The sequence below is a fragment of the Anopheles darlingi genome, chromosome 3, assembly GCF_943734745.1.
Source record: "Anopheles darlingi chromosome 3, idAnoDarlMG_H_01, whole genome shotgun sequence".
NCBI lineage: Eukaryota > Metazoa > Arthropoda > Insecta > Diptera > Culicidae > Anopheles > Anopheles darlingi.
The window spans coordinates 15,606,467-15,619,106 of NC_064875.1; the positions used below are offsets into that span (position 1 = coordinate 15,606,467).

At 47.3% G+C, this 12,640-nt stretch overlaps 2 protein-coding genes across 6 annotated transcripts in view; one reads left to right on the plus strand and one right to left on the minus strand.

Annotated features, from left to right (window-relative positions):
* The window catches only part of LOC125957007 (uncharacterized), a 1,769-nt gene extending 12 nt beyond the window's left edge, over window positions 1-1,757 (plus strand). The window contains exons 1-2 of the mRNA XM_049689358.1: window positions 1-919; window positions 1,169-1,757. The exon at window positions 1-919 is cut by the window's left edge and continues 12 nt beyond it. Coding sequence (XP_049545315.1) covers window positions 615-919; window positions 1,169-1,283 — 420 coding nt within the window. The 5' untranslated portion in view covers window positions 1-614 and the 3' untranslated portion in view covers window positions 1,284-1,757. The remainder of the gene's footprint in view (window positions 920-1,168) is intronic.
* The window catches only part of LOC125956945 (uncharacterized), a 72,850-nt gene that overhangs the window by 6,747 nt on the left and 53,463 nt on the right, over window positions 1-12,640 (minus strand). For all 5 annotated transcript variants that reach the window (XM_049689247.1, XM_049689249.1, XM_049689251.1 and 2 more), the window contains exon 5: window positions 1,300-1,501. In XM_049689247.1, the coding sequence (XP_049545204.1) occupies window positions 1,300-1,501 (202 nt within the window). The remainder of the gene's footprint in view (window positions 1-1,299; window positions 1,502-12,640) is intronic.

Below are 12,640 nucleotides of genomic sequence, written 5' to 3' on the forward strand. Positions count from 1 at the left end.
CATACGCACTAGCTGGAAGACGATTGTCACGAAACACTGCGAACAGACGCGGATGCCATTCGTTGGAGAGAGAAAAGATTCACTGCTAACGGGGTGGGTGGAGAGAGAAATTAGCATCTTCTTGTCGTGTCGTGCTAGTATACGCAGCGTGCGCACTCCAAGGACACCAGAAGTCAATGGAGTGTGCAGGAAATCGTGGCAACCAACCGCAGCCAGCTAGCAAGTAGCGAGCTTCATGTTCAGTGCGTGATATCGTTTCAGTCTTCAATACAGATTGTTTCACATTGTGTTCTACTGTGGCCATGTGCTGGTGGTGCTCGTGTCAATCGTAAAACGTAAGCCAGAATCAAGAATCGCCCAACAAAAAAAGCTTTCCTGCAGTAAAACACTCCTCAGGATCGCTGCCTGTCGGTGCTGGTGCTGGTGAGTTTCAACCTGTGTTGGCGGAATAGACCGAAAACCCACCCCCACGCGAAAGACAAACTTTCGGACGGTATTCTCGAAGAAGAACAGACCCGGCAGTGTAGTGACGGACGCCAAAGGTGTTAGATCGTGCGGTTCGTGTTGCTTCGTGCGTACCAAACGTGCGTAAAAAAGCAGTGTACTGTGACAAAATGATTCCCTGGCAACGGTTTCTACTGTTCGGTGTGGTGACGCTGTTCGCGTTGCTAGCGGATCGACAGCAGCAGCAACAGACCCATGGAGCGACCGGAGCGATGGCTAGTATCATCTATGCCGGTTACAAGCTACCGATGCCACACCACCGTACGTTCTATAAATCGTTCGGCGAACGTAAGATCGGTCCCAATCTGTACGAGGTGACGACCATCATCCAGGAGGACATACTGATCCGCAAACAGTGCGAATGTATGGTGCGCTACCGGTGCCGAGTGCCGCGGAACATCTTCTACCTCGACAAGTAAGCACAACAACACATGGAACACGGTGGCGAACAGGCTCAGTTGATGGAGAAAAACAAAAATGAAGTCATCTCATCGTGGTGTGCGGCGTATTTATAGCGCGACAAGCGCGATCCCAACAAACTGCGCCATGGTCATCTGGGAGCTGCTGCGTTCCGTTGCTCTCCGTTCCCCACTGGCGCGCGCCTCTTTCCTGTCTTTTCTTAATTGATTCGTGATTTCTCCCTTTCCTCCCTCGTCCGTTACAGCCATGACTGCCATCATCGGGAGCGAGTTTGCTGCGAGATGCTGGAGAACGCGTACGAATCGACCGCGAACGAGACGCGGATGGCCGGTGATCAAACGAGCGATAATGAAATCTAATCGTCTAATAACCCACCTGAGTGCTTCTCCCGATCGATGTCCCCGAAATCGAGCGACGAGTTTTTGCTGAGATGGCGCGTCATTGTCAGACAATCCTTGGCACTGCCCTCGTTGAACACGGTCTGCAGGCCCCAGCTCCAATCCTGATCGGTGACGATCCAGTTCAGTAGATCTTCGGCGCGCAGTATCACCTTGTCCGAGATCGCGAGCACCTCGTCCTGTGGTGGGAGCAGGGAGAAGGGAAGACGAAACGAAACGATGCGTTAGTATATTTAGAAGGAGATGTGTGCATTTAATGTATTAACCGGTAAAATGTGCCTGTTTTAAAACCTAATTAGCGTGTGAATCATTAAATCTTCTGCAACAGAAGCCTGCAAATCGAGTGCTACTAATTGGAGCCCATTCGATGTTTATCACTTGTAGAGCCATTTGATGCATTTCAACGAAACTAAAATAAACATTATTTTTACTAGTTTACGATTGATTGAGCGACAAAATTGCATAATTGGATCGTTTGTTTCATTTAATAAAAATTCATTCATGATTTTTAAACGATAAAAACCCCCAACAATCGATTTGAAATGCCTAAAACATAGCATTCACAAAATCATCTAAAGGCGCGCCATCTATCGGCGGGTACTGGTAGCATCAGCCAAGACACATTCCCACGGATGTGGCCGATGGCGATCCTTTGTGTTCATTTAAAACATCGCATTCACTGCTTGTATTCCTTGAAAATTCGCAAGGTTTTGCCAATTAAAATTAATATAAATTGGCGGAGACTAATTACACGCTTTGATCAAGCTGATTACGTAAGAAAATTAAATATAAAATTTGTTAATTTTTTACAGTCTTCTAACAACGAATATCGCCTTAGTTTTGTTTAATAAAATGACACAACATCCTCGGCACAAAAAAAAAAGTTTTTGTGGCCATTTCCTAGGGATTTTTCGGAAGTTTTTAGGGAGTTTTATCTACCCAACGAAAACGTGCCCACCGAAGCCAAGCTAAGCTAAGCCACGGGGAAAGCAAGCACATTCCAGCTGCATATTAATTCTCATCACGCATAAGGCGCTAGAGCGCCGGCATAGAACCAGTAACAAACGATTTCGGGGCGGAAAATTAACGAGCGCCATTTAAAGAGCGCGTCAGCAAGCAAAAGAAAAACGGGAAAAACCGATCGAACACACCGTGGCCAGGCGAGGCGAGGCGAGACGAGGACGCGAAAACGGCACAAACCGCATCTGCTGCAGTAGAGTATTGAAGTGCGCGAGTAAACAAAAATAAATTCATCTAATTATAGACAATATATACTTGCGCGTCGCGTGGATTCTTCTTATCCACCACCTTTCTTCGGCAAGGTTCAGTGAATTCGCCATTCTTTCCAAACAGAATTCAGTAGTATACCACATATCCAAAGCATTAAAAGAAACTACTTAACGTTGCAGCTATCATGTTTCGAGAATATTTCTAACATTTTTGACAAAAGCGATCCACAAACAAACAAGAAACGGGCAGTTCATAGACCATTTGACGTCCCAGACACTGTTTTCTTACAAAACAAAATAAAAGGATAGCGACCATCGGACGCCCATGCAATACACATGTGCTCGGTTCGTATCAAAATGGTGCCCGAACGGTGGTGCCAAACCGGACAACAAACGGAAAAGGGCATCCACACACACACACACAGCTAGCAAGCAACCGTGGCGGCTCTCCACAACTTTTGACATACTTTTATCCAACTTCCTCATCTGAAACCAAGCCAAAACTCGAGCGTCGAACTGCCACCCCCACCCCTCATGCCCACCTCCTTCTTACCGGCGTTCAACTCCCTAGAGCGCACCACAAGCGCACCGCGTACAGATTTTGTTTGTTTTATGTTTAGGTTTCTGTTCCAACTCCAGCACACGGCCTTTTGATAGCACAGCACAGCAAGACGATGGCAGAGACGGGGGCGAGCAGAAACGAGAGAGGCGGCCAGTTTTTTGAATAATTCACAGCACCATCGACCATGGACCACGCAAACGGTCCGCCGGGGTCCAGTCCGGAGGAGAGAAGGTGTCTTTCGAGTGTTACTACTCGGGGAATTGAAACCTCCACTCTCTCTCTCTCTTTTTTTAACCAACAAATTGAACTTAAATAAAAGATATAGAATTATATTTGTTTACAGAAACTAAGCAAAAGCCCACAAACTGATCGACAATCTCCACGAATCGTCGATACGCCGTATCAAAACATTATTTTGATTCCTGATATGGGAGCTTTGAAGCATAAAATTTTCATTAAAAATTTAATCCATTTGACTGGATGGATTTCGATACAATTTATGATAAGTATAAAACCATACGCCTGATAAAATAAAGCTCAACCATGAAAGAGGTGGAGAGTTCGTGTTGCCGTCCGTTAATTATGTTAGCTTAACCCCCGCGGGGGTGTGTGCGTTTCCGTCAGCAACATTCGCACACCCCGTCAACCATCAATACATCAGCGGATGGATGGTGTGTCATGTGGAATGGATGGATGAAGAGAGGGGCGCTGGCCCCGCGCCCCCTCTACTACACTCTCTGAACTCAAAACGTTCACTGGAACGAGCGGCATGATTGTTAGAAAATATGCTTTAGTTGGGAAATAATGCTGGAACGAACGTAAAAGAGTTTTTCCAGCGAAGAAAAAACCAAACCATGAGAACCAGGCATAGATTGTGGTGAAAATCAGCTGCCCGAGTGTACTGTCTGTGTGTGTGTGGGTGTGTGTGCAAGTGTCCTCGCTCTCAACCAGAGGCAACCAGAAAGAGCAAAGTCACAATCAGCACCGAAGAACGTACTACTAGGAACTTATCGGGGGTTGGATTGAGGGACCGGGTGGGGGGGAGGCAGCCGGCCACCGAAGCTAGTCACCGTAAAGTACTGAAAATAGAATAGTAAACCTCCTCGTCGTCGTCGTCGTCGTCGTCACCACGTCCGGAATAGGTGTGGTTGGGTTTGGGGCTTGACGAGAGAGGAGGATAGTTGGCCAACGCAAAGAACGGAGCAAAGCGAGCGAAAGCGAGAAAGGAACGGAAACTGTCCCCGGACTCACTCACTCATCCCTCTCTCCCTACCACCCACTACTGCTGTGGGCCACTGAAAAGGCAAAACAGATTCGATCGATATCTCCTGCACGCCCCCCGAAGGCAAAGGGCTCTCGCAAGACGAAAGGTTCTTCAGTCACGCCGCCACCGCCGCAGCCGCTTGCCAGAGCTATGTATCTATAGCATCGTGATGATGATGATAATGCTCGCTCTTGTTTCTTCCTCCCCCAACCGTGTGTCTTCTTTCTGCCTCTCTCTCTCTCTCTCTGTGAAGCTACGTAATTCAAAATGAAAATCGAATTAAGCATTCGCTTCTGTGCCTTGGAAAAGTATTTCACGAATTTCTGAAAACTTCAATTTCTGCAACTTTCCTTTCTCCGATTTTATCTCTGGTGTCCTCGGCTGCTCTGCTGTTGCGCTGTTTCGGGATCTCTTCCCTCGCCCCGGGTTCAGCCAAACATCTTATCAGACCGCACTCGTCTCTTCATGGACGCAGCAGCAGCAGCGATTACGATGGAAGTGAACGCGAGCGACGACGATGACGATGACGACGACGAGTGGTATTTACGATGAAAATAGCATTATCAGTTCCCTCTTCTCTCTTTCAGTTCTCGGTTCAATTGTGAATGTTTCTCGTTTGGTTTATCAATGTGTGACCAACAAATGTAGTCAAATATAAGAATACGCTACGGCGCGTATACGTGATAAGCCGCCACATTGTATTATCTCGTGCCCGTGTGTCGCGTGCTCGCGGTTGTTAAATTCAGACCCCGTGTCCAAGACCCACGAATGACCTATAGAAAATTTAGCACAGCTTTAACGCTAAAGGTACATCATCCAGCTACATCCAGCAGATGGTGGCCACTTGCACTCGGCAAAATATTTACTTCGGCAACATTTGTTACAACTTTGAAATCTCGGGCACCATTAAACAGTTGAACTAATAACAGAACATTAAACAGGAGGTTGTGCTACAAACACGGGAGTGTCACAAGAACGTATGTACAACGATTACGCAATTCCAAATAGAAGCTCTATTCTTCTGTACTGCTATATGTTTGGATTAAATTGGATGGAATGTCATAAAGTGTCAATACTTTGAGATAGTTCGAGACGAGGACAACGGAAAATGGGTTCTGAGGAATAAACACAGCTCCAGCAGTTGTTGAAACAATCGAACAGATTTTTTCCAAGGCCAAAAACCAACGCATTAGTTGTTTCCTAGATAACATTCGATGCCACAGACAGACGCCACCGAATTTTTCCGTCCCTTTATTCGAGCGTTCAACTTGATCGGCTGTCCAAAAATAGCGAATCCAATTGGCAATGTCTTAGTCAGCCCAATGCTTGCTAGATGGGCACGGTTATAGTGTTCAATCTTAAATGAGTTTGACATGAAATGACAAAACTGATTTCCTACTTCTCATGCATTTCCGTTCCACTTCTTTACCTTCTTGTCACCACCCTCCGCCCCGCTCGAGCATGCGTTGCCCTCCGCGGCACCGCCGCTCTACAGCGTATATCAAATTGCAACCAAAACCATGGGCCATGGGCTGCAGGGGTTATTTTTATCACATTTTCCCGTGCATTTGCAATCCTTCTTTATGTGCGCGCGCTCTCTCTGCCTCTCTTACTCGCCGGAGTGGCCGTCCTTAAATTCGAAAGACAAATGAGCATTTTAGCAAATAAAAAAAAAATGGACAACCCACCGCACACAGGTCGGTCTTGCTTGGTGCAACCAACCAACCAACTCTCAACTGCCAGTGCGAGATGTATCGCTATGCACGGTGAAAGAGAGATGACCAACCGGAGCAGCAAAACCGGAAGACAACCACCGACGAGAAACCGAGTACCACACATATTACCACCGAGGCGCAATAACGCCGTGTGTCTCTGTCCCGTTCATCCAGCACATTTTGTTGTCATAAAATGCTGAACGCGTTGTTGGACACACTCTGTTGAGGTGCGGGCCAGCGAACGACATTAAATCATTTTACACCCCTTGGGCCCCGTGGGGAGGTGTACCTCCTGGCCATCATTATATAGCAGCATGTGCCATCGTGTGGATGGAGGAGCACCACCTACTGCACCGTTCACCTGTCCCTGACCTGTGCTGCAGCAACAGAGGAACAAAATTGGATCATAAAAATCACCTCGACAAATGACAATCTTCCACACATGCGGTGTGGTGTGGCTGCTGACCATTGCTACCACTACATTCCACCCTCTCTTCGTGCTGCTGCTGCTAGTGCTGCTGGAATGATTGATACCCATTGGTCGAACCAATGAAGCATCGTTTTTCTTGCAAGAAAGGAGGACAACAGCAAGCCTTTGGCAAAACGCATTACAAAGGAAATGTGTGTCTTAAAAGCGAATTCCATTCACCTTCTTCTCGGTGGTCTCCCCCGTGGGCTCGCTTGATTTGTGTTAACCCGGGGTCGTTAAATTCGAAGGAAAGCATCACCGGACACACCGGATGAATGGTAAGTTATGCTAATTCTTGTTCGCGAATATTCCACCACCATGTGAGCATCTGCCACAGCAAAACGCACGCACGCTGTCCGTTTCTACTATCTGCGTTTCGTGCGAACGAATTTCCGTTAAACATAAGAAACACAAAAAAAAACATCATTTCGATGGAAGACCGTTCGTTTGTTGTGAGCAGAATATTTATCACCCTTTAAAGGTTCTAATTGATGACTCACAGCCACAAGCACACTGGAAGTGTATCAAAATGCGTCTCAGCAGCCTGTGCATGACGACGCAATGACGTCGGTGACGTTTTAACGGTCGAGAAGAGGGTGCGCGGAGAATGAAATTGTGATGCCAGAAGCCAGAAGATTGCGCCACACACAATTAGAAACCCGTTCCTGTGGAAAGCGAAACGCATGGATGATGGCGCAGCGGACACACACACTCTTTTCTGTGTGTGTGTGTGCTCTGTCTCTCTTTCGATACTCACATCGTGAGTAGTGCGCGATAGAAGTTGGAGGCCTCCCCGAAGAAGCAGCTCCATATGCTCCATACTTACTTGTTTGTGCTAACTTCATCTCCTGCATAGCGAAAAAGGGAGGGGAGAAGCATCGTGAAAATGTATCAACAGAAACATCGAACGAACAACGACCACGCGAATACGTTTTATCGTCCCCTTTCCTTGTCGAATGGGAATTGTCACCCCATTATGACTTCCGATCGTCCTCTCGCCTACTATGCTTTATTTTCTGTCATAAGAAAAGACTCACTCCACGCTGTAGCTGAGATACGCGCTGAGGTAGAGAGTGTTTGTCTCTCTATCTCTCCTTCGACATCAACATTATCGAGAAATCCAACGGATGTGTGGAATATCTGGCCCTTTTCGTAGCCGCGAATTGTTAATGCAAACAGCACCACGGAGCAGCATCGGTGCAAGGCAAGGAGGCAAAGACACGACACGATCCCGCTGCCGCTTGTGCCGATGATGATGGTGCGCCTTGACCTAAATTATGATGACGTGGCTATTTCGTTCCCCCAGTTCATGTACCCCGACCGAGCGCGCGACCGTTTTTCCAGGGCGTTCGATGTGGAGGCGCATTTCCCTTTCCCGATCAGGTCAGCCAGCCAGCCAGTGTGTGATTCGTAATGCGACTTGGCAGCTGCTTTTCCACACTTCGATCTGATGTACTCGAAGAGCGGATTATAAACATCGTGCGATGTGGAAGCTGCACTGTGTTTAAGCTGTTTGGTATAGCGATGATCGTAAAACCCAGTACTAGCAACACCGAAGGTGTGAAATCGCATTCTCGCACATATTCTCGTAAACGAATAACAATCGCTAAATTGTCGCACATTATACGCTCTCTCTCTTTTTCTATCTCTCACTTTGTTATACTGCTTCGAAGCATAAGTGTGCCTTTTATCGTTTAAAGTTTATGATAAAAACGCTTGAGAGCAAAGAGAAAGTTGCACGCCACAAGCACGAGTAGTAGCAGTATCAGCAACATCAACATCAACACCATACACCAGAGAAGGCTGCATTAACCACCAATTGAAGACTCCCACCCCAAGATGCACCCCACGGAACTAATGCGCTTGACGCATTCGTAAAAAAGCATTTCCAACGTCAATCATAAAACATTAACTTGTGCTCCTCAACAATTGCGACCGTTATCAGTGGGCAAAAGTGGAAGGATGCGGCTGCTGCTACTGCTTGATCGTGTGCATCATCACCATCATCATCACCCTAATGGCGATAGCAGTTCTCTCCGGTGGTTCCGGTTCATTGGCTATCATACGAGAAAGTTAGCAACGACGACGATGACGACGACGTGCATACCAACACACCACTTGTGAAGCTGAAAGAAGCTTCACACAAAACAATGTAACAACGCTTGAGAGTGCTTGGAAATGATCGCTTGATCGTTCAAACAGCAAACTATTGGCCACCTAAACTCTACCTAAAATCAATCATCATCTATCAGAGGCGCGCGCGCACACACACTATAAACCTGTCATCAGATCATCGAGCGATGAGTTTGGTGCTTGCGCCATCATCTAATAATATGCTGGTTAGCACGAGATAAGAATACAATCACCAGCCACCCCAGGCACAACCACCAACACTGTGGGGGACCTCCCTAGTTATCGTTACTATCACCTCTGGCCTCCTCTGGGGAAAAGCATAATACCACGGCCACATTATCACGTTTTTTATCTGCGCTGTCGCTTGAGCCACTGCGCTGCGCCTTATCACGCTCCGTGTGTGCCGTTTATCAATCAGATTACACCCCTCACCTCAACCCCATATTTCCACGCTTTCGCAGCCACCACCAGCTCCCACAGCTGCACACACGTCGATGCATTTTTGTTTCGCTCGAGGGCGACAACCAGCAGCGAAGCACGTAGCAAGCAGGAAGGTGGAAAAGCGCAATAAATTAGGTTTTCCTTACGCGACGGAGCAACCCCGGAAAATGTTCTCGTGTTTCGTGGTTTTTCCCCTTGATTCAGGTTTTGCATTTTCATTTTTTTTTTGCGCTGCTTCGCAATCGACCGTCGCTGTCGTCGTAGTTATCATCGTTAGCCTCACCGTTTGATGGGGAGTTTCAGGGGACAAAAAACGAGGTAAGAACGCGCTTCCTGACTGCACCATTGATGGTCTTGCACCACATTTGATGGTCGAGAACGAGAACCCCCCGCGCACGCGAACAAAGCTCTGTTCGTGTTCTTGAACAAAAAGCAGTTAAGCGGTTTTTATGAGCGCGATTCGGCGTCCCCGGCGATCACCAGCAGCCTGACGGCACTATCCCCCCTTGCACCAGCAACACATATTATTAAGCTGGCGCATCGTTTGTAGCCATGGCCCTGGCCCGACAGAACAAAAGCAACAGCGAGCGTCTTCGCGCACTTGCGACGAAGCATTTCAAATCATAACGTCATCGTCATCGTCTCGTCATCGCCTCTCGGTACGTTTTAGTTCTGTCTTCCTTTCAACAGATCACTACTCTACACACACACACACACAATCTGGGACACCGGACGCGGACTGCGGCGACAACAGTGACCTCGAAGGTCCAGAACAAACGCGCCCGGAACGCGGTGGTGTGTGATGGTAGGAAATTGAGTATAATAGAAAAGAAGGTATGCTACGCGCCATTCATGGGCACCGAGTGTGTCTAATATGTTTCCCTTTTCTTTTTCGCTTCGCTCTTCCCTTTCCTGGCTACAGATATCCCATTTCTGGGCATTTTTTCTTTTCTTGTTTAAAAAATCTTTATTGGTCTCTTTAACCGACGGTGGTTCTGACAGGAGCGCGCAGCACTTGTATTCTGTTCCCTCGTCCTTTGTGCAGTCAAGAGACAGAGATTAATCAAGATTAATTTCATTTCTTTCCTGGTAAGGTAACGAAACTGCAACGAACTCTTCGCCGGAAATTTGTTGCAGCATAATCTTGAATTATTGAATCGAAAACACGAAAACTTTTGCTGTTAAAATCCATCCATCTCGATTTGTCATCCATTTTATGCTTCTCCTTTCATCACGATCTCTAAAAGGGATCTCTGTTTTGGTTTTGCTTATTCTATTGGAAGCTAGTGTGTGTCCAAAAAAACCAGAATCCATCACTAATGAGCTCTCGGCTAAACGATGCTCCACGAACCGACCAGGGCCAGAAGGCCAAGGTTCACCACACCACCACCTCCGGTAACCTTCAGCACCTTTATATCACCACCATGAGATCTGCCTCTCACTACACAACGCAACCAACGAAACGATGAAACGACGACAAAGGTACGATAACGAAAGTTAAGAAGTTGCAGCGCCGTATGTTCAGACCAACCCCAACCATCCATTTAAGGCAATGAGGATGAGATGAGAGGAAGCAAGCGATCGAGAGAGAGAGAACACATCGCAGCATAACCGCGGCCATTGTGGTCGACACTACCACCAAATCATGCGTTCCAGAGCGATGCGCTGATTGATGCCTTTCGTTAACATTCAAAACGTTAAAAATCTTCACCAACGGACAGGTACACGCGCACACTCTCTCGCGCCTCGATGCCGGTGGATTGATCGATCGATCAATCTCGGTCTCGGGGAGATTCCTTTTTTTTCCCCCGTCCCCTAGTGGCCATCACTGTCCCCCTCGCAGTGGGGATCATAAGCATAACCAACCGGCAACACCGAAAAAAAGGGGGCCACAAAGCGATGCAAAGTGATCGAAGCAAGTACCGGTTCCGACCAGCACTGTTGCTCTCACTTTCACGCAGCTCTCGCTCTCTTGATCAACACCACACGGTGCGCCACGGATCATAAAATGCGCGATCTTTCTCGTGGAATAAACCGTTTTGTATTATTGAAAGTGTAACAATAAAAGGGCGCGGACCAAGGCAGTGGAAAAGGGGCTAATGCACGCTCCACTTGACAGGCCGGGGATGGTTTATAGATAATACGCAGAAGAGAGCGAGAGCGTGGGAAATGGAAACATTAAACCAGAGAGAGAGATTAGGAACCAGAATGAGTTTTCCCCTGGGGCGGGAGATGCTTGGTTCCTCCTGCTCATGCAGCTTACTGTGATTGACGGAAGAAGGGAAAACGAAAACGAGACTGAGTCATAGCAGTCTGTGCATCAATGATCAGCACATTCGTCTCTCTTCGCAATCGCAACCAACAACAACAGAAAACATCGTGAAACATGATAGCAGCAGCAGAAGCATCAGCAGAACTCGAGGCAGGCCCGTTGTCATGCCGGCTATAGTGCTGCACTTTCCGAAATCCTCTCAACACACACAAGCAACACAAGCACAGTATGCTGCTGCTGCCGTGCTTGCTTTGTTGGCTTCCGCTACAACCCCGTGACACCCTTCGTTTGACATTCGTCCTGGTGTATGTGTGCGTGCACACAACTCTTTCGCTCTACTCGCACGTACTACACGCTCTCCGCTCACATCAAAATGTAGCATTTTCGCTTCGTTTCGCATCGGACAAGAGGGGGCATCGCCGCTGGTGCTGGTGCTGGTGGTGGCCGTTTGCATGAATTAATGAAAATTGGATTTCGCTGTGTGTGATTATTAAGAGAGTTTTGATCACTTTTACCTTCATCACCATCATCATACTCACTACCCAGAGAGATACCGATCTCGAGTGGCGTGTAACCGTAAGTTGCGATCGAGAGCATCGAGTGTTTCAAATTGGTGGTGGAGAGTAGGAGCAGGGTGTTGTTTAATTTCATTTCATTAACTTTTAAACTATTAGCTGATAACTTTTTAATGACATTTTGCACAAAGTGAATACTTCGGAAGTTTTATAACGTAAATTCGGTGCATATTGAAAGAGGCAAACAACGCGCTTTTCATTACGATAAACCTATTACAATCCACAAAATAAGTAGATGCAGATTAGATTAGCTTAAACGCGATGTCGTGACGTGATTCCACGGGCAGGGTTGGTTTGTGTGGCCTGTTGTGAACACAGCCTGGTCATGCTGCGAAGGCAAACAATTGAAAAGCGGCACACAACAACAACAAAAAAGCACATAAAACTAGAGTTCATGTGACACACCAACCAACTCCAATGATGATCAAGTCCATTTCCGCTACCAAGGTTATAGCGCTAAGAACAACCCCTCATCCACACACCCCCGATTCGACGCACACAAACACACACACACACACACACACACACACACAATAAATCATCAAACACCTTCATTCATGACTGGTTCTTTCCGTTGCCTCGTTGCCTTCGATCGTTGGATGGAATACGAAGACGGATTCAAGACGCGCGCACACACACACACGGCCTTCCACCCCTT